At 38.7% G+C, this 22902-nt stretch overlaps 1 protein-coding gene across 5 annotated transcripts in view; it reads right to left on the reverse strand.

Moving 5' to 3' along the window:
• Positions 1-1043: 1043 nt before the first annotated feature.
• The window catches only part of etv6 (ETS variant transcription factor 6), a 52345-nt gene continuing 30486 nt past the window's right edge, over positions 1044-22902 (reverse strand). For all 5 annotated transcript variants that reach the window (XM_028449821.1, XM_028449820.1, XM_028449819.1 and 2 more), the window contains 6 exons: positions 17917-18081; positions 11479-11613; positions 6669-7244; positions 3958-4100; positions 1664-1764; positions 1044-1561 (listed from right to left, as the gene is read on the reverse strand). In XM_028449821.1, the coding sequence (XP_028305622.1) occupies positions 1456-1561; positions 1664-1764; positions 3958-4100; positions 6669-7244; positions 11479-11613; positions 17917-17980 (1125 nt within the window). In that variant the 5' untranslated portion in view covers positions 17981-18081 and the 3' untranslated portion in view covers positions 1044-1455. The remainder of the gene's footprint in view (positions 1562-1663; positions 1765-3957; positions 4101-6668; positions 7245-11478; positions 11614-17916; positions 18082-22902) is intronic.

Consider the following 22902-nt stretch of genomic DNA (forward strand, 5'->3'; position numbering starts at 1 on the left):
TTGTTTTGGTCGCCTCTGTTAACATTCCGTTTGACATTTTCAGAAAAGTTGTACGCTTTGTATTGTGGGTAATGGAGTCCCTTAGATGGATGCGCAGAAGTGTTTTTACATCATTCTTACGTTGATTTCTTGAGTTTTCCCCCAAAATCTCTGCCAAAGTGTTTCACGAACTGAAAGTTGAAATGTTTATTTTTGTGTTTAAACAGAAACATCTGATTTCAGCTCAAAATTGAATGTGTGGTGGAGTGACGTGATGTCAACACGGGGGACAATCTAGAAGAAAAACGGCGTGAAGGGAATCACTTTCCTCTTTGTCTGGTGAAGAAACACAAGTAATCACCGTAAGAATAAAGTAAAAACAATTATATGCATTGGTTTATGGGACTCTACGTCAACAAACAACTTTTTACATCTTTTTTCAAGCAAATCATGTTTGGTTTGATGATTTAAGGCAGGGTGTCAAACTCATTTTAGTTCAGGGGCCAAATACAGATTAGTTTGAGCTTAAGGGCCACAGATTTTTCTGTGGGGAAAAAGAGCAAATTCAACATTAATGTGCCCTGGTTTGCACTTCCACGTATAAATGATAAAGTATGTGAGTATATCAGTCCTCAAGGGATCTTACGTTTTCAAAATTTTGAGAATTTGTGGAAGTTTCGTGGAATAATTTGAAGAAAATTTGCCAGACTTTGAAAAAAAATATTTAGAGTTCTTTCAACAATTTGATATTAAAACTGACAGCTGTCCTGTGATGTAAGAACTGGAAAACTGAGCTCTGCAAATATTGTGGATTATTTTTTTTTGTAGTTGGAGGGGCTGAGAAATCTATTATTAGTTGGTAACATACAAGTAGTTTTTTATTCTATCATTTTTAGTTTCTCGAGCGGGCCGAATATGATGCTCTAAAGGGGCGGATTAGGGCCCCCGGGCCTTTTGTTTAACACGTGATCTAAAGCCTACACTGTCTTTATCTGATTTTTAAACAGTCGTCTCCAGCAGCTTATGTTCCCCAACATGACTAAACACTAAACCTTGCAAACAGAGAGTTTAAACAAAACTATTTATTCCATTGTGAAAACCCTTCTGTCACACACACACACACACATGCACGCGCACACACACACACACACACAATTTACAGACAACTAAACTCCAAAGCGTAATGAATGTGAAAAGGCCAAAAAATCATAACAATGACACAAACAGAGTGATTGGCAGCAGAGAAATAACGATATCGCGTCCGAGTCCTTTCAGCAGTGTCCGTCAGAAGAACCAAAGCATTTCATTCGTCGTCAGAAAATTATTGTCCTAAGGCAACGTTGGGAGAAGCTGGATTTCACACTCCTCCCTGTGAGACTGGTAGCAGTGGGAGTCCCACTGGGACGTTTCCAGCTGTTCCTGAAAGGCATCAGTGACTGCAGTAGTAGTCCATGGACTCCTCCTCCTCAGGGTTCCTCAGCATTCCTCCTTTATGTAGATTTGTTCGTCTGTCTCGTCGGCCTCCAGGTGCTCCAGCCGGTCTGTCTGTCCATTCATGATCTCATCAGGCGTTTTCATGAACCTAGAGAAAGCAGCGGTTTTTGATCCATTATTCAGGACAAAGACATTTCTATGCATTATCTAAAATGATAACTGATGATGTGTTATTAGGGCGCTGACGTACCTGAACAGAAGCCTTTGTCCTGGCTCTTTCCTGATAATGTTCAGCTTGTAGTAGTGTCTCAGTGCTCGTGACATCTTTTCGTACGTCATGTTGGTCCGATTCTGTTAGTTAGAAACAAAGAAATCTTCAATACGAGAGCAGTGAAAGTCACGCGTAAAACTACAACTAGATTATTTTCCTCTTTTTACAAGACAACATCCAGGGCGACAAAACCTTCTCTTAAAGCAAGAGGCTGGGCGTTATGGACCAAAAATCATGTATCGACGTTTTTCCTCAAAATGGTGATGTACGATATAAATTGTATGAATAGTTTTTCTCAATGCAGTCCTACTGGAAAGAAAATGTTGGGTCAAAGTCACTTGTGTGTTTATTAACAAACAGCTGCACAACGAGCACTGTTGGCTTTTTCTCTCATAGGGGTGTCTGTGTGTGTGTCTCTCTGTGTGTGTGTGTGTGGGTCGGTCTGTGTGTGTGTGTGTGTGTGTGTGTGTGTGTGTGTGTGTGTGTGTGTGTAAGAGACAGACGGTGAGAAAATTATTATTTTAAAATAAATACAACAAAATAAACTATTTTTTTGTTATATAGTTAAAGATAATGTAATTTTCTATATCGCCTAAACCGTAACTCTTGATATATCGTACAGGCAGGGTCGGCTTTGGGTCATTCAGTGCACTAGGCAAGAGTAAAATAAAATAAATATAAACATGGGCAGAAGATTAGCAAGCATAGTTACAGACTTTTAATATTAATATTCAATTAAGAGAAAACATGTACAGTGATTGTAAAGGGTGTGTTTCATGTTTCATGTTTAATTTACCTTTTTAAAATTATTATTTCAAAAAAATAAAATTGATTGGTGCAATTTGGCACCCCTCCAGCAGATGCCCCCCCAGACGGCCACCTGGGTTGCCAGGCAGGAAGGCCGGCCCTGCGTACAAGCCTCCCCACAGCATATCTACTAACAGGAGAGTGGATGGAGAGAAAACTGTTACCTTTACTTCATAGATGTCAAACACATTTTAGTTTGGACCAGTTTGAGTTTAACTTGGTTACAAATTTTAGGTGGGAAAAAGAGCAAATTCAACGTGAATTTTGCATATAAGTTTGCACTTCCACGTATAAGTGATGTATAAATAATAAAGTATGTGAGTATATCAGTCCCTGCAGGATTTTTACTTACATTTCCCCGATTTTGGGGAAATTTTGTTGAATATTTTGGGGAATCTTTACCAGATTTTGAAAACATTGAGAGTTCTTTAAAAAAAATGAGATAAAATAATCAATGCTGTCATGTGATATAAAAACTGGAAAACTGAGGTCTTTGATTGAATATTTGTATTTGGAGGGACTGAGGTATCTACACCTGAATTAGTTGGTAATCTAAACAAAATGTTTCATGTTTTTTTCTATCATTTTTACTTTCTCAAGTGGGCCAAATTTGATGCTCTAAGGCAGGGGTGAAGAACTAATTTTAGTTCACGGGCCAAATAAGGAGCAGTTTGATCTCAAGTGGGCCACAGATTTTATGTGGGAAAACGAGTAATTTCTACATTATTGTGCCTTAGTCAACACTTCAAAGTATACATAAAATACAAAATATGTAAGAAACAGACAATATCCAAGCAATAAGTGATAAATATCAGTCCTGATAGAATCTTCACTTTAAATTTCCTAGATTTTGTGACCAATCTCTATTTAATTACGGGAAATATTGTGTAATATTTTGAGAAAAATTCAAGGACTTTGTAAAAATGTTGAATTTTTTCCAACTGTTTAACATTAAAAAAAACAAAAATAATAATAACTTTATTTGTATAGCACTTTTCAATATAAATAAAAAAGTGCTTTACAGCATAAAATATCAGCACACAGTCAAAATACATACAAATTAAACCATTCTATTAACTGCATGATTACAGTCATGATTACAGTCAATCTAAACAATTGGCAAACAGTGAGCCCCTGTATATATTGTTGAGTTTCATTTATTCATGTATTCTCTGCCATTTTTGCTTTCTACTGGGGGCTGAATTGGATTCTGGCCCCCGGGCCATGAGTTGGACACATGTTCTTTACCTGATTGGATTTTTTTAATTTACCACTAGGTGTCAGCAGAGCTTAACAACACATCAAAATGCACCTGAAGGGCTCATTAATGCCCATATCATTTTTATTGTTGTATAGATTGGAATGTTATGAATTATGATCATGTTTTATTAACTAAATAATAATGTGTTTCAGGTTTAGTCATGCACAACTTTTCATAAGAACGTAGCTCCTTCCTGCTAGTCTACCTTATGGTTTCCCCAAAGCCTGGCCAGGCCGTTTGGGTCCATGATGCGGAAGACTTTGCTCTCGGGATCCTCCCAGCGGATGTAGTTCTCGTACCTGCTGTCTGAGAGGAGCTGGTAGACGTAGTCCCAGAGAAGTCTGCAGTCTGGGAGGAGAGCAGGGAAACACATTAACTCAGGTGCAGCAGGATGTGTGTGTGATAAACGGCGCCTCTGTTGCTCATTGATATGTAATTCCAGGATTCTCTCCAGGTCAGTCCTGGTCAGACTGCCCTAAGCAGGCCAGATACCATCACACACTGATATCATTCACCAAGGCCTCTGCCTGAGGAGGCTCCACTATGTTATGACCAGAGGTGTAAAGAGTACTGACATACAGTATACTACTCAAGTAGAAGTTCTGTCACTTGATTGAAATTTTACTCAAGTACAAGTACAAATAAGTCATACACAAATTCCTCAAGTACAAGCAAAAAGTAGCTCAATTAAATAGTACTCAAAGTAAAAGTTACTAGTTACTTTCACTCCCCATGTTTATTTTTGGTAATAAATCTTGCCACGTTCCCTTGCATACAGTAAACATCTCATGTATAAACTTAACTCCTTCAATGCCAGCCATTCTCAGATTTTCTACCCCCCTCAGTGCCAGCCGTTTTTGAGCATTTTGACTAATTTTAAAGACCCACAGAATATTTTCTACTATGACTATCTGAAATCTGATACCAGATTCTGAAAGATTGAAGCCTCTACTTTCAAAACTCTCATTCTTTTGTAATCAGCCATTGAATAGAGCAAGTTTTACACAAATCTTCAGTTTCAGAGCATAAAGCTGAGAAAAAAGCAGTTTTGTAAAAAAAACCCTTTCAGTGACTTTAAAGCTTTTTTTGTTTTCGTGACAGCTCTAACATCAGAACATCGTTTCCTTATGTAAAACTAAAAAAAAAAAAACACACAGACCGGGCTTTTGATGGCAAAATTATTTTTATTTATCTATCTGGGTCAGAGTTGAATAGATTTCTTACTGTATTTTGGCGTCCTCCACCTTTCTCTCCCATCAGTCTGCACACACATAACTTCCTCTTCCTCCCGGACATGCAGAGGGTCACTGCTTACCCCGTTTTTTTATGGTTTTATCTCACAATCGCCACATTATCCATGAGTTCCACACTTGCTCTGGTCGGAGTGTGCGCTGCTGTGCGCTGCTGGGAACGTCAGCTCTGCACGTAGCGCCATTTTCTGTCTTGTAAACTACTTTCCTCTCTCCCTCTTAGCTCTGCTGAGCATGGATGATCTCTCATCCAAAGGTGCGCTGCTACCTCCTACATGTCACCTATTATTTTGCTATCTGGCTCACAGGCTGGGGGTATTTCTGAAATCAGTACCATACTGTGGTTTAAGGTACCAATTTTATTAAAGGAGCAAAATTCATTTTAAGTAATTTAATTGATGATGAAGCGCTCTAAACCAAAGAGAATGAGTCCACACATATTGCCTTGGACAGATTGTGATACATTTTGCGCTGCTGTTCTGGGCGTGAATTTCCGGCACAGTTCTGTGGACGTGAAGTCAAATGATGCTGGTGCGCATTCTCGACGGCTTGGAAATAAAGAAGAATGAGAAGAAGACGGTTTGGAGACTGAAAGAAGACAAGCACGGTGGACTAAACTACTGTTTGGTTGAACAGATGTACGCAGAGGCATGTGCACAGGTCTTGCAGTAAACAGTCACATGAACGGCGAGTAAATAAATAACCGTGTCACAGTTGCTGTGCGGATCGGGCCGCATTTTCCCGTCTGAGTCCAACCCAACAGCGAAAACCTCATTTTTTCTCAAAGAAATGACATATTTGTGTTTGTTAATAAAATCGGTGCTTACCACTAAAACAAACAACTGTTAATATCAACATCAGATCAGAGCACTGGTAACAAGTAAAACTATAACAAACGGGCGCAGTGCACGCAAGAGACCCATCGGATCTATTAACATAATCCATGTATCAAAGATACGGATAATCCATGTTATTGTGCAGAAAAAGGAATGTTTCATCTGTGTATACCTTTATAATTGTCCTCTGCTCCATCCTCCCTGCCCAGTGGATCACTGCTCTCACTGTTAAACAGTTTAAGATGCATTCTTTAGGGCTAAAATCAGCTGTGGTAGGAAAGGAAGAACGCTGCGTGCAAATGACACTATGTGACCGAACCCGAACACCACTTCTAAATATCTGTCCGAACCCGGCCCGTCCGTGCCGTCAGTTCCCGTCAGGGTTTGGTCGGGTATCCATCCTCTTGTATCAGCTGTAAACAGCTGATGTGCACCCCCCATCATGCATCACGCAATTACACTAACCACCGTGGTGTCACTACAAAGTCTGATTTCTAGATCCTGCCCTCGGCCGCTTTCAATAATTTACTCGGTAACGGTTGGGTGTAAAAATGTAACAAATTACTTTATACTCAAAAAAGTACAAGTACCCATAAAAGCAACTTAATTACAGTACCGTGAGTACGTGTTATGACTATTGCTATCAGCAACATACATAACCCTGAGAGCACTGAACAGCAGCAGATTCACTGAGGCACACACACTGAAAACTTGTTTACCTCTGAATCCCAGATCAGTCTGTTCCCCAAAACCACATCTGACCAGCAACCCTAAAGCTTGACTCCGTCTCATTCATCTAAACCACCACGACACTCATCACTATGTCTCACCTGCGATGCGTCCGATGGGCATTTGCTGCTCCTCAGGAGGAGACACGGGCATGGTGACGTGATTCCTGTAGAGAGCCTCTTCTTGCTGCTGCAGTAGATGCTGACTCAGCTGAAGGTGGGCGTGGACTTTTCCCTCTCGCCCGTTCTCCAGTGTGGCCTGAGACAGGGCCCCGCCGCGGCCATGCCTGAAGTCCAAGCCGGCGCCGCCCCTGCTGGGGCTGAGTAGCAGAGGGTTCATGATGGTGCTGGGCATAAGCTGGATGACACGAGGAGGGCCCGTCTCCTGGCCCAAGGGGCTGCCCGGACACAGGGCCTCTCTGGGTGTGGCGCACCGCCCGTTGGGGGCCGTAGGTGACACTGACAGTGAGTACATGTCATCAGGAAGGTGGTGGTTGCTGTCAGGTAGCTGGGAGAAGCTTTGGTGTGGGTCCTCGTTGTTGGGGTGAGGGTGGGTGGGCTCGGGTGGAGAGCGCCGAGGCGTGGAGTGGTGAGGGGAGCGGGGCCGGTGCCGCAGCTCAATGGTTGGTGGATGCTGGGGGGTGGGGTCTGTACCGCGTGGGCCCCGTCGTACCGTATCTAAGGAGAAAGAAGATATTACAGTTACATCAGTAAGACATCAGACTTATTACAATAGGCTGAGTGGAGCATGAGGAGTTTACGGGTCATGTGATGGACTGACCATCACATGAAACCAACACATATTCTACATTAACTCATTGACTGCCAATGACGTCTATAGACGTCAATTATGTTTTTCAGTGGGAACGGGTGCAGTAAAGCCTTATGCAACTTCCATGTAAAGATCTTACATGTAGACAATATTTTATATTACACAGAAATGTATTTATCTATTATAAATTATAACCTTTATTATCATCTACTTTTTCCACTCAAAATAAAAACAAACAAAAACTAGAATTTTTAAAAACCAAAACAATTTCTTTTTAAAACAGACAGATTGATTTTCTCTCTTACAATTACCTGATTACAGGTAAAAAAAAATTTAAATATAATATTTTATCATCATTATTATAAGGATGTGATCATCTGGGTGCAGCTTTATAAGAGAAAAGAAAAATGAGTTTTTATCTCAAACATTTCTTAACAGGAGAACTAAAAACTGCAAAGAATTCAATATAAAATAAGAAATTGGCTCTGAAGAAAAATCAGCGCTAGACTTTATGGCTCTATTTGTACAAATAATTAATTAAAAGCTAATAATTGTCCATTAAATTAACAGAGGGGTTCATGTATTCATTGTTTTGTTTTGAAATTGTACTTTGACTGAGTAGGACAGCAGCACTTAAAAATGCATGAAGTGAAGTGAACCCAAACAATTAATACATACACTGTAAAAAAAAAATAAAATAAAAAAAAAATCTAATATAAAAGCTTTACATTATAATTTCTAATATTCAAACCTAACATGCACATTTTTTAACCAACGTGCCACCATGAATCCTTAAGTGACCTGCAGATGGCAGCGAGAGGTGAACTCCTACATCAGTGAGATGTTTGACTCTGGAGGAAGTTTTCAGGCTAAAATATTAGATGAAGATTGAAGTGCAGAGGTTCTCAACCTGTGGGTTGGGCCCAAGAAGTGAGTCTTAGGCATGTTTTCATTAGCCTTGGCAATACAAAAAGTGAAAAATAGCTTGTGTGTTATTTAAAAGTGGATTTGCAGCCAACTATCATCTCTTTACACCTAATGGTTACTATTTTCCCCAAACCCATCCAACTTCAGAATCAGAAAATAAGTCGATTGTATTTGTTTTGTTTTTTAATTGAGTTTTTTTTAACTGCTTGTAAGTTGTAGATGAAGATGGCGGCTTATGCTCTGTTACTGTGTCCTTTAAAAGCTCATTTTTGGTCACAGTTTGCTAATAAGAGACAACAGTGAGTCCTGGAGTCAAACCAATTTAAAAACATTCGAGTGCTTTTGACATCTTTCTCCTGTGGTCACAAAATATACTGTAACGTCTGATTACAAATGAAACACCGTCTGACCTCAGTTCTCCATCCACTATAATATGTGGGACTAATTGGAATGGGATTGAAAGGCACATTGAGTGCAGAATGCATTAGGGAACCGAAATAAAGGAAATGAGCAGTCAATGTTTCTTTCAGTGAGAACAATTCAGCCAATCACGAACAAGTGTTGGGTCTCAACAAAGCACCGGAATTCACCTTCAGGGAATTGTAGTATCCATAACATGGGAAACATGGTATAACTGGAAATGTCTGACTAAAGCCACAACCCAATAAGTAATAAGTACATTTATCCTTTTTAATGAATGAATTCTATGGAATTGAATGTCACAAAGAAAATGTGGCCTAACAAGTGATTAGTGTTAAAGAAGTGATAATTATAAGGCTGCTGTGACACTGGTTTACCATCATGATTATTTGCACAATACATAACTAAAGGTGACAAAGCAGGACGCGGCTTCCATATTATCACACGCACACACACTAGTTTTCCTGCTGTTACATTGACGGAAGTTTAAAAAAAAAAAAAAAAAAAACACTGATACCCTGAAGTAAAATAGTGAGAGCTGCTTTACCTAAAACTACACTTTAGAATCTTCAAACAGATTCCTTTTATTCAAAGTATGCAGAAATAAAATTGGCAGAGGAACAGCAGAACAACGAAGGCGGCGATTTAAAATGCATTGTCTGGTTTGAATAAAGCAGCCGTTTCCTTGTGGAGCAGGTTCTGCCGTCGATATTTGAAGGCTGCGCGGTTAGCGCTGCGTCTCATCTGACGGCCGCTGCCTTAGATCAGAGCCAGGAATCAGTCTCAGGTATTTCCCCGAGCTTTATCACTACTTCCTGGATCACAACAAACACGGAGAGAGCTGAGCTGAGTAAACACATCAGCGCATCAGGGAGAACGCAGAGAGGCAGGAGAGGCTCCAGGGCTCATGGCACTCAGCACCCACAAACAAAGCAGCATTTCAACCTCCCAACAACCCTGTTCATACAGGTTTCATTGGATTACTGGGAGGGATTTTGCACTGCAAAATAACAGCAATTTTTTATTTTCACTGTTGCCACTTTTTCTGTCAGTCGGCACAAGCAACTACTTTCATTATTTTATCAGTTTTATTAATGTATTGTAATTTATTTAATAGCATTATTATATTTCATTATAATATCACTTACAAAATAAATGAATCAAACTTTATTGACAAAGCATCCCAGATAGCAGATAGCACGCATACGTCTCGCCGATGTCGGCCTAAGATCGTGCGCCAGCATTCTACTCCTAATGTGTCTTTTGTGTGTTTTTTCCTTCCAAATCGGTGATATCACTTATAAAATAGTAGAACTGTAAAATGTCACTTCCATGAAGCTGTTTTTGTGCTGGGGCTCTTTTGGCTATGCTGCTGAAAATACATTTTTTATCATGAACTGTGTGTCTCTTTATTTTGTTCACACATAATAAGCTATTTAGTGGTAGTATATTGTTTTTTGTTGTTGTTGTTGGTGCGATTTTGCCTAATAAAAAAAAAATTTGAGTTTCGATTCTATTTTCGATTTTTTTTTTCCCATTGCACTTAAAATGACTGCAGACATCAGATATATTGTCAAAAGTGCAACTTTATTGCAGGTTTAAGCAAAAGTGCAACAGCAACTTCACAGTAGCTTAAATTTTCTGATTAAGAAATCAGATAACTACATATTATATAACATTACAATAAAAAAAAATTTAAAAAAAACTCTTCCCCTAGCTGCTCAGCATAGTGTGAATAAAAAAATTAAACATGCCTATGGCACACATATAGCCTACTCAAAGGGTAAACACATGTAAACAAGGAGGGGGCTGGCTCACATCGCGCTACGGTAACCCACAAGGATGCAAGGACGGAACGCGAAAATGACATGACATTTAACATATGTATCTTGCAGAGTGACCATAAATAAAAGACAAGTGTCTAGTAGATGTAATTACATAATTATAGCGCAACATGAATTTGAAATTGCAAAAAACTTCTTCAAGAATATTGTGTATTAAAGCTGCTGGAGATAAACATTTTCTAATCAGATAAAGACAAAGTGTCGGCCTCATAGATCAATAATTAGAAGATCATTCGCTCAAAAAGTCGGTAATTCTTGCACACTTGGACTTGTTTAAACTCTCTTTTTAATCTGCATAACCATGAAACACATATATCAGCTTCTATTTAATACAGGTAGCCAATAGATAACGTTACAAGCTGTTCGTTAACAATTTATAAATTATGTGTTAACTGTATGTTAATGATTTATAACTATACCTTATAAATTAGTAATAGATCATCAAGAAACTATTAGTAAACTACTTATCATGAGTTAAGTATCAGTTTAAACTTTAAATATGTCATTGGGATGTTATTCTAAAGTTGCAGCTATTCCTCATTTATGAGGAATAGTTATAAACACTTAAACTGTAAATATTCAAGAAGCAATTTATAACTAATTAACAAACAGTTTATTCATGATCCATTACCTACTTATAACATATCGTTATTATAAAGTGTTAGCAAAGTTACTAGTGAGATGGATGGAGGGATGGATGGTGGGGTGGATGGATGGATGATATTGGATGGATGGGTGGGTGGATGGATGATGGATGGATGGATGGATGGATGGATGGGTGGGTGGGTGGATGGAGGGATGGATGGATGGATGGATGGATGGATGGGTGGGTGGTTGGTTGGATGGATGGATGATGGATGGGTGGGTGGATGGATGGAGGGATGGATAGATGGATGGGTGGGTGGTTGGATGGATGGGCGGATGGATGGATGGAGGGATGTGGACTAACCTTCGAGCTTCAGGTGCTGGGCGGCTCCTTCAGGCAGGGAGTGGAAGGAGTTCCCGGGGTAGTAACTGGACGAGTAAAGGACGTGGGACTTCCTCTGCTTTAGGATGTGCTGCAGCAGCTCGTACAGGACGTCTCCTGTTGAGACACAAAGGTCAGACATTAGCATAGGGCTTCTTTTTTTTTATGCAGTAGCATTTTTTTCCACATCTGTCTTTGGTAGGAAATAAGCTTTGGCTTTGTGGAGAATCTGCTTCATGTTATGTTCCTTTATGCTCTCCAGGCAGAGGGCAGCTTAGGCAGGAGTGGAAGACTCTGCATGGAAAGCACCAGGGACAGGGAGGCCGAGGTGTTTCTGTCACAACTCTTTGATTAGCATAAAGAAAGCAAAATGATCTAAATGCCTTTGTTCTCCTGTTGGCAGGAGTCAATGGGCTGTGGTGTGTGTCTCAATCATCCATTAAGTGCTTCTGCTGTTGTGTTGACACCCGACATAAAAGCCGAGCAGGAAGTCCACTCAATGATTCACAGCAGTTTGTTTTGCCTCGACTCTCAGACACGGGCTGCTGACAAACACATGCACGGGTAACGAGTGGCCACATGACGGAGCACCTGTGATGTCACCTGAGGCCGACAGCGCGCATTATGAGAAAAACTCTTTTACCAACTCCTGTTTGTTCTTAAATCTGTGGCACAGAGGAGAAACAGGTCCTGCCTCTTTAAGCTTTGGTGTTGATTCTGTGTTCATCAGTTCCCCCAAATACTGACATCGCTGCACAAAGAATCCAACAATAATGTTAGGTTTAGAAATACAAGTGACAGAAACAAAGCTGACATGATCACAATCTCAGACTTTCCCCTGGACTTTTCTGGGCAGGATGTGAAAATGTGAGGACGGAAACATATCCTCCTCCACGTGAGCGTGAACACTTAGTAGCAGCTACACATCATTCCTGACAAACGGAACAGAATCTACCAGCATAGAGAAAATTCATTTAGCTAAACGGAAGCGAAGGAGGAAACCGCTAGCTGATTTATGGAGAAGTGACTCACTGGGTTAATTACAGTTTATTCTGAAAGTGCATGAAAGGCTGAGAAACTGAATCACAGCAATTTAGAACATTAATAATCACATAATAAATGTTATTGTTGGTAATTACTCCTTAAATCATTCAAAAGTGGAAAACATAGAAGCGATGAGGTAATTAGAGACAGAGAAAATCAGCTACAACATCATGAGCTGGAAGAGTTTTTCAAACTAAAAAGCTCCAGCACGTCAGAGAACAAAATCTGTCAGACCTCTTAGGTGTGCTGTGGTATCTGTCATTAAATCATTAGATCCTGGTGTCTTTTTTTATTATTTTATTTTCTAAAATGAAAATAAATGAAAAAAATGATGAATAGGAAAATAATTAAATGTGTTCAGGTTTTTTTTCTTTAAATCTTCTAAAATTGAATAATTAATCATATGAAATGATTAAAAAAAAAAAGAGAGAGAGAGAGAGAGAGAGAGAGAGAGAGAGAGATGGGGCAAAAGAAAAGTGTCTTTTTTTCTCATTTTTAAAAATGAAACAGTCGATAAAAAAAAAATAAGAATAGGAAAAAATAAGTGGTCTTCTTCATTTCCTAAAATAAAAAAATTAAAATAAAAAATAAAAGTGTTAAGGTCATATTTTTTTCATTTTCTTAAATAAATGTAAAGAATTTTTTTTTTTTAAATCTAAGAGAAGGAAACAAAGTGTTTAAGTCTTTTATTTTCTAAAAAGAAAAAAAGAAGAAAAATAGTGGGGGAAAAAAATAAAAGGTCTTTTGTTTTCTGAATTTTTTTTAGACATATTTAAAATTAAAAAAAGACAATTAAAGGTAATTAAAGTGTTTAGGTCTGACCCCGTTAATCTGATACGTGTGATGAGATGTGAAACTTCAGCCAGCTTGTTGTTGTGTTTCCTGAAACCAGTAACACTTTACCCTCACAGTGGTAAAGTTCAGAATTAGTTATTCTGAATGAATCATTCGGAATTAAAGTGTTCTGCTTCGTGTTTACATGGAAATAGTCAATCCCAAACTGAGGTTTACATGGAAAGCCAGTTTATTCGGCTTTAGGTCTGGGGATTGGGAAAGCTCTGATTGGACAGGGGGAGAACATGACGCATTACGTCTATCAGGAGAAACACACAACAAACCTGGAACACAGACGACCACATGAGAACTGCTCTCACCTTTAGTTTGATTATAGTTTTGACAACACACTTTGGTCCATGGAGCAGAAAGGAGAACTAATCACCAGTAAATAAATAGTTGCTCCCTGGTAAAGACAGCAGCTCTAACAACTGCTACAATGATAAACTGGTGATATTACAGCCTGTGCAGCAGTACAGGGTCTTAGTATCACCCGTCTGATGAAGCCTGTTCCGTTTGTTGACTTGTGTGTTTAATAAGTCCATGTGTCCGTGTTAATGTCTGCATGTCTATGCCTCCGTCCATCCCCTTTTTTCATTATATCCATGTCTTTTAAGGCTCTCATTAAATAGTGTCGACTCTATTCCGGGCTGCCGCCATGTTGGATCATGTCATCACCCAGCGCGTCATTGCTGCAAGTCGCACATACAATAACCTGAATTAACTTAAAGTGGAATTAAGTGTTGCTAAGGGTATACAAGAAATTCGGGATTAAAAACAGAATAAACCAGCAACCTAAATCAGAATTAAGTTTAATTCGGAATTAAACTAGCATTAGGAATGAAGTGTTTACAAGGTCAGGTTAAAGAGGAATTAACTTTTATTCCGCTTTAAAGAGGTATTAAAGCTTTAATTAATACCTTGCTTTTTCTAAGGGTAACAAACTCAAAAACCTACTGAAGTGCAGCACACCTTTCACATATTTAACTCTAGACAATTGTATTTGTGATGCATTTACTGTCTTAAGAATAAGATTGGTCATGTAACATATCTACTTGTGAGACTTTTGGCATTCCCTGTCAGAAAAAAGTTGTGCTCGTTTCCCAAACATAGTGTTTTTTATCTAAAACGTCCAACTGCAGCTGAGCAACAACACACTAACATCTCACAGCATCAAACTCTTTCATCAGACACATGAGAAATCTTACATTTCTGTATGAAATGTAGTTTGCTCCACTAACGGAAAACAATTAGTAAATGTAAATAAAGGGATGATGTCATCGGCAGAAATGACAAACACTACACATTTAAAATTGCAGCTCCCTTTTCCATGATGGGGTGTAAAAAGCATTCAATTTAGCATCAACCTTCACTTTTCCTTTGGTTTAAATAGATCTGACACAGATTAAACCATGTTTTAAGCAGGATATGAACATTAAAAATCCCTAAAACTGAAAAAGAAAACGTTGAAGATCTGAAAACTGATGAAATCAACAGTAGCTCATGACCTTACTACATTTCAATGACACCTTTCAGCCCAGCTTACACAGCTCCGTCTCTTTTGACTTTGTTTGATGAATGTGCGCCTGGCCACTGGTGTTGCCGTGGTGACAGCTGTGGTTGCTTTGTACTTCCTGATCAACCGTCACCAACTTCCTCCCCCGGCAGCGTCGCTGTAAAGGCTTCCTCCCTCCACTGTCGCCTCACACCACCACCTTCCTTCCTCTGCTCTAGATACCGTTAACCATTTCAAGCCTGGATCTCTTCAGCATCGTTTAGGGCAGTCGGTGGTTCCAAAATTTTTAGACGTCCCGTGTACCTCCCCCCACTTTCATATCATAAGTACCCTCTCTATAATTTCACCTGTTTTTTTTCATTTGTGGAACAGCAGTCTCTACTAAACCTCTACATGTGTCTGTAACATTGGTTCCCTTAGGTTTAATCTACAAATTCAAAACAATGAGTGTAATTTAGAGTGTCATTTATTTATGTTTTTAAATTACCAACGCAACATTTATGTAATTACTTCACTAGTCAGTAAATATGGCCTCCAATGTAAAATGTGGCAAATTATTGTCTCCTATTGTCAGAAATGTGATAAAATAAATTACAAGGAAATATATTATTGAGCAATAGTACTGTTAATTTGTCAAAAAAAAAAAAAAAAAGCCTATACTAAACTAAAAAAAAATGAATTGTTAAATCTTCCTGAGTACCCCCTGCAATTTGCTCATGTACCCCTAGGGGTATGCGTACCCCTGTTTGGGAACCACTGGTTTAGGACAAAATACTTTATATTTATACTTGTAACACATTTATAATTTATCATCATATCGGTTGCGCCCCGATGTGGTTCACCTACCCATCTTCAGTGACCATTTACAAAGTTAGGATAATTAATATATACAGTATGTATATATTTCAGATGTAGAATTTTTAAATCTATATAATTTTTCACTCTTCAGCTGTTTAATTCCTCTCTAGGATAACCAACTTTTAGTCAATCAAATGATGCCTCATTATCGGAAAGTGATAGTGATTCCCAGGATCAGACTGGTCTTCAACCCAGAATGGGGTTATTTAGTTTGAAACGTTCACTCAAGATAAACTTTGAGGTAAATTGAGGTCATAGATTTTTTTTATAATGTCTTCTCCTTTTTTTAATGTTTATGTGACAACAGGAGGAGTTTCTGGGCTGAGGTGCATCCATTCACTCTGATTTTCCATGCTCTACTTCCATCTTTCCAATAATACAGCTCCTTAACTGTCCTAGTTTTCAAGTGTTCCCAGGTTCCACTCTGCTCTTGTTGGAACTATGAAATGAAACCAATGAATTGCAGACTGAAGATGTTGGTTCCATAGCAATAAATCAGTGATGTAAAGCAGTTGTTCTCAACCTTTGCAGCCCGTGACCCCCAAAATAAAGGTTACAGAAACCAGGGACCCCCACTGTACCTGAAGGTGGTTGAACACAGACATGAACATTGAAGAACAGTAATGTGAATACAGGGCCATCTATAAAGGGGAATAAAGGGAGGAGCTTTTTGGGGTTCATCCATAAAGTCAGCAAAATGATGGTCCATTGTTCTATGAATCTGTGATAAACACATTCATTTATTCGTCTGAATAATATCCACTGTTATCCAAGAAGTTTATTATTATTTGCACCATAGCATATAGTCATCTTAAAGATGTAACTCAGTTTAATCAGAAATAAAATGGGTTCAAACTGACCAAAAATGGTGGAAAAAGTGGTGAAATGGGATTTTAAAAATCACAGAATTTGGTTAAAAGTTTCAATTAGAGCGACAAAAAAACGAGCAGAAAAAGTACAAAAGTGTTCAAAGTGTCAATATTGGAAGAAATAGTAGCAACAATTAGTTTAAACTGGCAAATAATAGGCATGACACGTTGTGCATGTGGTTAAATTGACAAACAAAAGCATGAAACATGGTGAGGCTAAGAGGTTAAAAGTGACAAAAATAGGTCAGCATGTGTGACATCAGGTGGGAAATGTGGTGGAAAGGGTTTATACGTGTTTAAATGTCTTGAAAGTGGAGAAAATGTGCAGAAAAGGCATTGAAATTTGATGGAAAAGTGGCAGAAATGGGAGTAATGTAATAAAATGCATTAAAAGGAGCCAAAATATGGCAAGAAAAAGTGATGAAAATAGGGAATATATATCAAGTTTGGCGTTGTTGCTGAAAAATGGTAAAAATAATCAAAAATGGGCTCAAATTATGAAATAAAATTCTTAGTTTCCCTAAGGCCCAGGTTCCCAAAGTGGGATACTGGGTACACAAATTGTCATGGGGGTACTTTAATATAAAAATGAAAATTGTAAACTTGAATTAAATTACACAATAGCCGACTACCCATGGTTACAGATTATTATTCTTTTTTTTTTAATTATTATATGCTGTTCCTCAACAGGATAGGTTCAATTCAGAGACAAATTTCATTGTATGTGACATTACATCAGTGGTTCCTTTTTTGGGTTGTGACCCCATTTTAATATCACCAATTTTTGAGACTTTTTTTTTTCTTTCTAGAATTAGCTTTTGATAATGTTTGTTGCTAGCAGGAATAGTGTACAAAGGGATGCGCCAACTCCGATATTTTCTATACTACATTTTATTTGAACTACATTTATATTTCAAAGAGTGAAAGTATAGAATACAGTTTTGTTTTGTGTGTGGTGTTATAATTTGAAAAATAATATTAATTAAAACATTTTAAAATTAGATTTTTGATCAGTATTCCTTTATTATTACAAATTATTAAACATTTCAGGGGATCGCATTCGAATTCCAGGCGACCGCACATGGGGTCACGATCCCATGGTTGAAAAACGCTGCATTACATTCATATGTTTTATAAGTGTGCAGCAGTAGGCTGCACACTTATAAAAGTAGCCATGTACCGCCTTCAGGTTAAATGTCTGAAGGGGTACAGGACTGGGAAAAGTTTGGAAACCACTGCTCTAAGGCATCTGGCGACCCCAAGGTTGAGAACCCCTAATCTAGAGAAAGAGATGAGTACCCGAGTGAGGGGATCGGTAACGGAAGTCCTCCTTGGTGAGCAGCAGCAGAGCTTTGCCATTCATCTGGAATGAGCCGCTAGTAATGGGCCGCAGGGCGAACTCTTTCTCTGCCCATCGCAGCCACTGGGAAACGTCCTCCCTGCTCCAAAAGACTGGCTGCAGACCTGCAGGTGACGAGAAGAAGAAGAGGTTCTGTCAACAAAATGGAGAAAGTAGAAGGACGAGCAGAAGGACGGGGGTGGAGAGGAAGGAAGACAGAAGGAAAGACAGGAAGGAGAGGAGGGGGAGGAGGAGGGGGTGGAGAGGAAGGAAGGAGGTGCAGGCGGTAAAAAGGATATTGAGGAAGTGCAGATAAAAGCCAAAAGGAGGGAGTGATTACGGGAACGGCAGCAGCGATAAAGGAAAGAAGAGGAAGGGGGAGAGGGAGAGGAGGGAGGTTGGAATCAAAGATTACAGCATGATAAGTTTGAGGAAAGAATACTAAACGTATACGAGCTTAGGCCAGAGCGACTGCTCGCTCAGTTTGACGTGTTCTACTCTTTGCTCTCTGAGATCCACACGCACACACCCAAAGTCCCAGCATGTGTTGGTTTGTGTGTGAAACAGAGAGGGGGAAAAAACCACCAGTGTCACTATGCGTTTCCCTCCCTATCAAACACTTTAGAAATGTGCTGTTCACTGCCGTGGGAACATAAGTGCAAAACATCTGCACTGATGAGCGAAAAACACTCGGAGGCAGCCAACAAGTCACATGGGAATGAAAGACAGCTCAGTCTCTTTTAAATGTACGCTGATCGTTTCTGGTCAGAGAAATAATATCCTCAGCTGCTCCTGCTCCAGTTATTTGGCTGAATGTTGGAATATAAAAGTGTAACAATCTGAAAACGGTACAGAATGAGACTGTAACACCAGGCCTTATATATCAGAGTGACACATCTGTAGCTCACACACATTTAAAGGAGATCATGGTGGTTTAGAATTAGCATTTTTATTATAGAACTTGAGCGATTAATGTCTGTCCATGTTTACCACTTTATTTTTGATTGGCTTTTCTTATTTATCAGTGGTTCTAAATTCCTCATAATGACGGTGTTACGAGGTCATTAAAGTTCCTTATTTTTACGTTAGTAGTGTTTTGCTTTTTTTGTCATGAATCATTAGGTATAATAAGAAAACTCACCTGTTCAAACTAGCTTTTCCTTTCCTTTTCTTTTATTTGTATTGTTATTTATTTCTGTATTTGTGTTTGTCCGATGTAAAGCAGCTTTGACTTCCCAAAAAAGCACTACATAAATTTGATGCAATATTTTTATTATTTTTATAGGATGTACATCAATGTTCTTCTTTCATCCAATGGCTGATACATCAGATATTGTTTTTTAAAGCCTCTAATATCAGGTTGGCATTGGCCTCAAAAATCCCATATTAGTTGGGCTCTAATTCTACTATTGTGAACGTTCACTTAAAGTTTGTTTAATAGCACATATAAGCAAACATTAGAGCGTACGTGTTTTTGTTCATAGGGGTATGACATGTAAAATGCAACAATAAAGAGCATAACGCGCCATTTGTTCATCCTTATAATGTTAAATACAACATGTGGGACCTTTTTGAAAGCTTTAGAAATGGCATTAAACTTTGGATTTTCTTGTCAAATGGTTTAGCTCAGTGTTTCTCAAATGGGGGTACGCCAAAAGAACTACAGGGGGTACTTGAAAAAGAGAGAGAGAGTGGAAAATGAACAAAATAAAGTGACCGGAAGTATAAAAAAAAACTATCAAAATAAATCTATTCAGGCACCATTAAATCAGTGTTTTTCGACCTTGGGGTCGGGACCCCATGTGGGGTCGCCTGTAGTTTAAATTAATTAATATAGATTTTTGAATTGTTTAAATTTTTTTATTTTATTAAAACAATCTTGTATTTCTATACTTTCACTTTGTCAAACTAAAATGCAGTAGGGGAAAAAAATATATATACATATATATATATGGGGTCACCTGAAACTCTTGATATCAAAATGGAGTCACGATCCAAAAAAACAAACAAACTGTTTCTTTCCACTTACTTACAATATGAGATTCTTTAAAATGTGTTCATTCGTTCATTCCATCAATATGCTCTATAGTTGTTTTTAAATAGTTTTCTAAGCAAAATGTTGGAGTCAGACAAAGGGGGAGCTTGAATTAAAAAAAAGAGAAATGGGGTACTTAAGCCTAAACATTTTAAGAACCACTGGTTTAGCTAATTGTTACAGATGTTATCATTTAATAAGACTGAAGTAGCATCAATACTTAAAATCAAGTCCACATTGTTTGGTGAGGCTGTAATGAAGAAATGCCACCATGGGACTAATAAAGTATATTTCTATTTATCTATATCTATCTGAAAAATAATCCAACCTAAAGCAGCACATCAGAACATCCCTGGGAGCCGCTACACAGCACATCTACTCATTTCTTACATCTTACTTATCGCTCAGCCTCAAACACTTCCTCGGGGAGTTGGACAGCTGTTATCTTTCTCCGCCAATGTCACTGTCAGACCAGTAATAGGAACCTTGTGCCTGCTGTCAGGTCCCCCGTCCCTATTCCTCTTCTAGCCCCCCCTCCCCGTCCGTCAAACAAAGCACGTTTTCACCGAGTGCAATCAATATAAAATGAAACCCTGTCTAGATTGTCAGTTTCCCATTTTGCCTCTTCCCTTCTGGTGCTCTGTATGTGCTGTGCAGTGGAAGCGCCACCGATAAGCCTTGGAAGGCCGAGGTTATCTGGAGCATGGCTCATGGCCTGTCAAACACTGACCCTCAGCTTGTCAACAGATATCTGAAGAAAGTGTCAAGGAATAGCATCCCAGTGTTTCACAACCAGAGGAACAGATAAGGAGCAGAAAGTTCTACATCAGGGTTTACCAATATGGTGCCCACAGACACCAGGTAGCCCTCATGGACCATGTGAGGGCCCCTCAGGACCTCTCGTCACCAATGAGCTCCATCTAAAATCTGATTTACTTTCCAGGATTGAAACTCACAAAGATAAAAACATTTAAGAGACGTGTTTAGTGAAGTTAAATACTGCTGATACATTTTCAGTATTAAATCAACCATCTTTAAATGGTTATTTTCACTAAAAGATTGTGACAAATGGTTTAAAATGTTGCAGGTCTAGTGTATGGTCAGTGGCATGTTATATATAATATGATGTATAAGATCTGTTTAAAAACGGAAGGTGAATTTTCTATTTCTATTTTATGAAAATGAAACAATGGCATAAATTAGGAAAAATAAAGTGCTTCATGTGAAAATCTCGACATTTTCTACCTTTAATATGCTATGGTTTGATTTATTCAGACAACTGTTTTTCAGGAAATTTACTTTGATTTCCTGACATGTTTCGACTGTCAACTGCCAGTCCTCTTCAGAGGTGTCTGCTAATCGCTTTGATGTTTCCTTGACTTCCGCGTAATAATTCCAGCAAGTTCTTTTTGTCTTCTTTTGAACAATTTTAAGGTTTCATTTAATCAGACAACTGTTTTTCAGGAAACGTACTTTGATCTCCTGACGTGTTTCGACTGTCAACTGCCAGTCCTCTTCAGAGGCGTCTGCTGATTGCTTTGAGGTTTCCTTGACTTAGGCGTAATAATTCCAGCAAGTTCTTTTTGTCTTCTTTTTGAATAACATTTTAATATTTCATTTATTCAGACAATTATTTTTCAGGAAATTTACTTTGATCTGACATTTTTGGACTGTCAACTGCCAGTCATCTTCAGAGGGGTCTTCTGATCGCAGTGATGTGAAAAACAGTACTCTGAATAAATTAAAACTTTCATATTATTGAAAAAGAAGACGAAAAGAACTTGCTGGAATTATTTCCTACCTTTTTAATTTACTGCTAGCCTTCCTTATTATTATCCTACCCTCTAATTAAAGTGAAAGCGTGAAAATTTAATATTTAAGAAGTTATTTCCTAACTGGTAGCCCGTCGGACTATACAGTACCAAGAAGTAGCTCACAGTTTCAGAAAAGACCCCTGTCCGACATAATGTAACATAAAAAAGAATAAGTAATAATAATAATAATAATAATAATAGATCTACAAGTTGCTGGGTTGTGTTCCATTTTTAACTCAAACAATGTCTTTATTCTTTAATGAAATTACACAAAACAACAGGATGGGATCCAGGATTCACCGGAGATCATCAATATTGAATAAAGCTGCTGTTTCCAATGCCTCACCAGCTGCTTATGGTTTTGTTTTTGGCAGTTTTGTGAGAAATCTAATGCCATGGTGGGCAACAGTGCAGCCCGGGTCGTGCTCTCCGGGGCCGGAGAGAGGTGCTGCTCTGTAAAACCCCCTCTGAGATCCGGTCTGATGGCCTCAGCCATCTGTACAGGGCCCAGAGGAGGAAGCAACAAGGGGAGAAGGAGGAGGCGGAGGAGGCAAAGGAAGAAGGAGACCCAAACAAATGTGTCCCCCAACGCACTTTGGCAGGAAGCAATCCAGCATGGGCTCCGTTTCAACACAGGAAACTTCCCGCTGTAAGGTTAGCGAGCAATGCTGGGAGGTTTATTAACCAAGAGCAGCATAACAGAGAAAGAAAAAGGAAGAGTGGGAACAGAGGAATGACTGGTGAGCATGGTAACAGAGAGTATAGCCAAAAGCAGAGGATAGATTAAGTCGAATGGAAAGTGAAAAAACTAGAAATGGAAAATACCAGGAAGTAAAATTGCAGCCAAGTACAAAATTCTGCTTTATATTAGATTGTATTGTCTATTTGAGTATAAATCTTTCAGTTTCAATAGTTATTATCGGTTTTCATCCGGTTTTCATTATTGTTTCAAATTCATTGAAACTTCAGCTTTTTTTTTTTTTGCCAAATACTAGTAAACCAAGTCTGGTGTTTGGCTTGTGTAAAGATGGTTTGAATAATTAACTGTATTTTTCAGAGTAGTTTTATTCCACGTCTCTTTTCTCCCGGCCCTGGAG

Source organism: Gouania willdenowi, chromosome 6, assembly GCF_900634775.1.
Source record: "Gouania willdenowi chromosome 6, fGouWil2.1, whole genome shotgun sequence".
NCBI classification, from domain to species: domain Eukaryota; kingdom Metazoa; phylum Chordata; class Actinopteri; order Blenniiformes; family Gobiesocidae; genus Gouania; species Gouania willdenowi.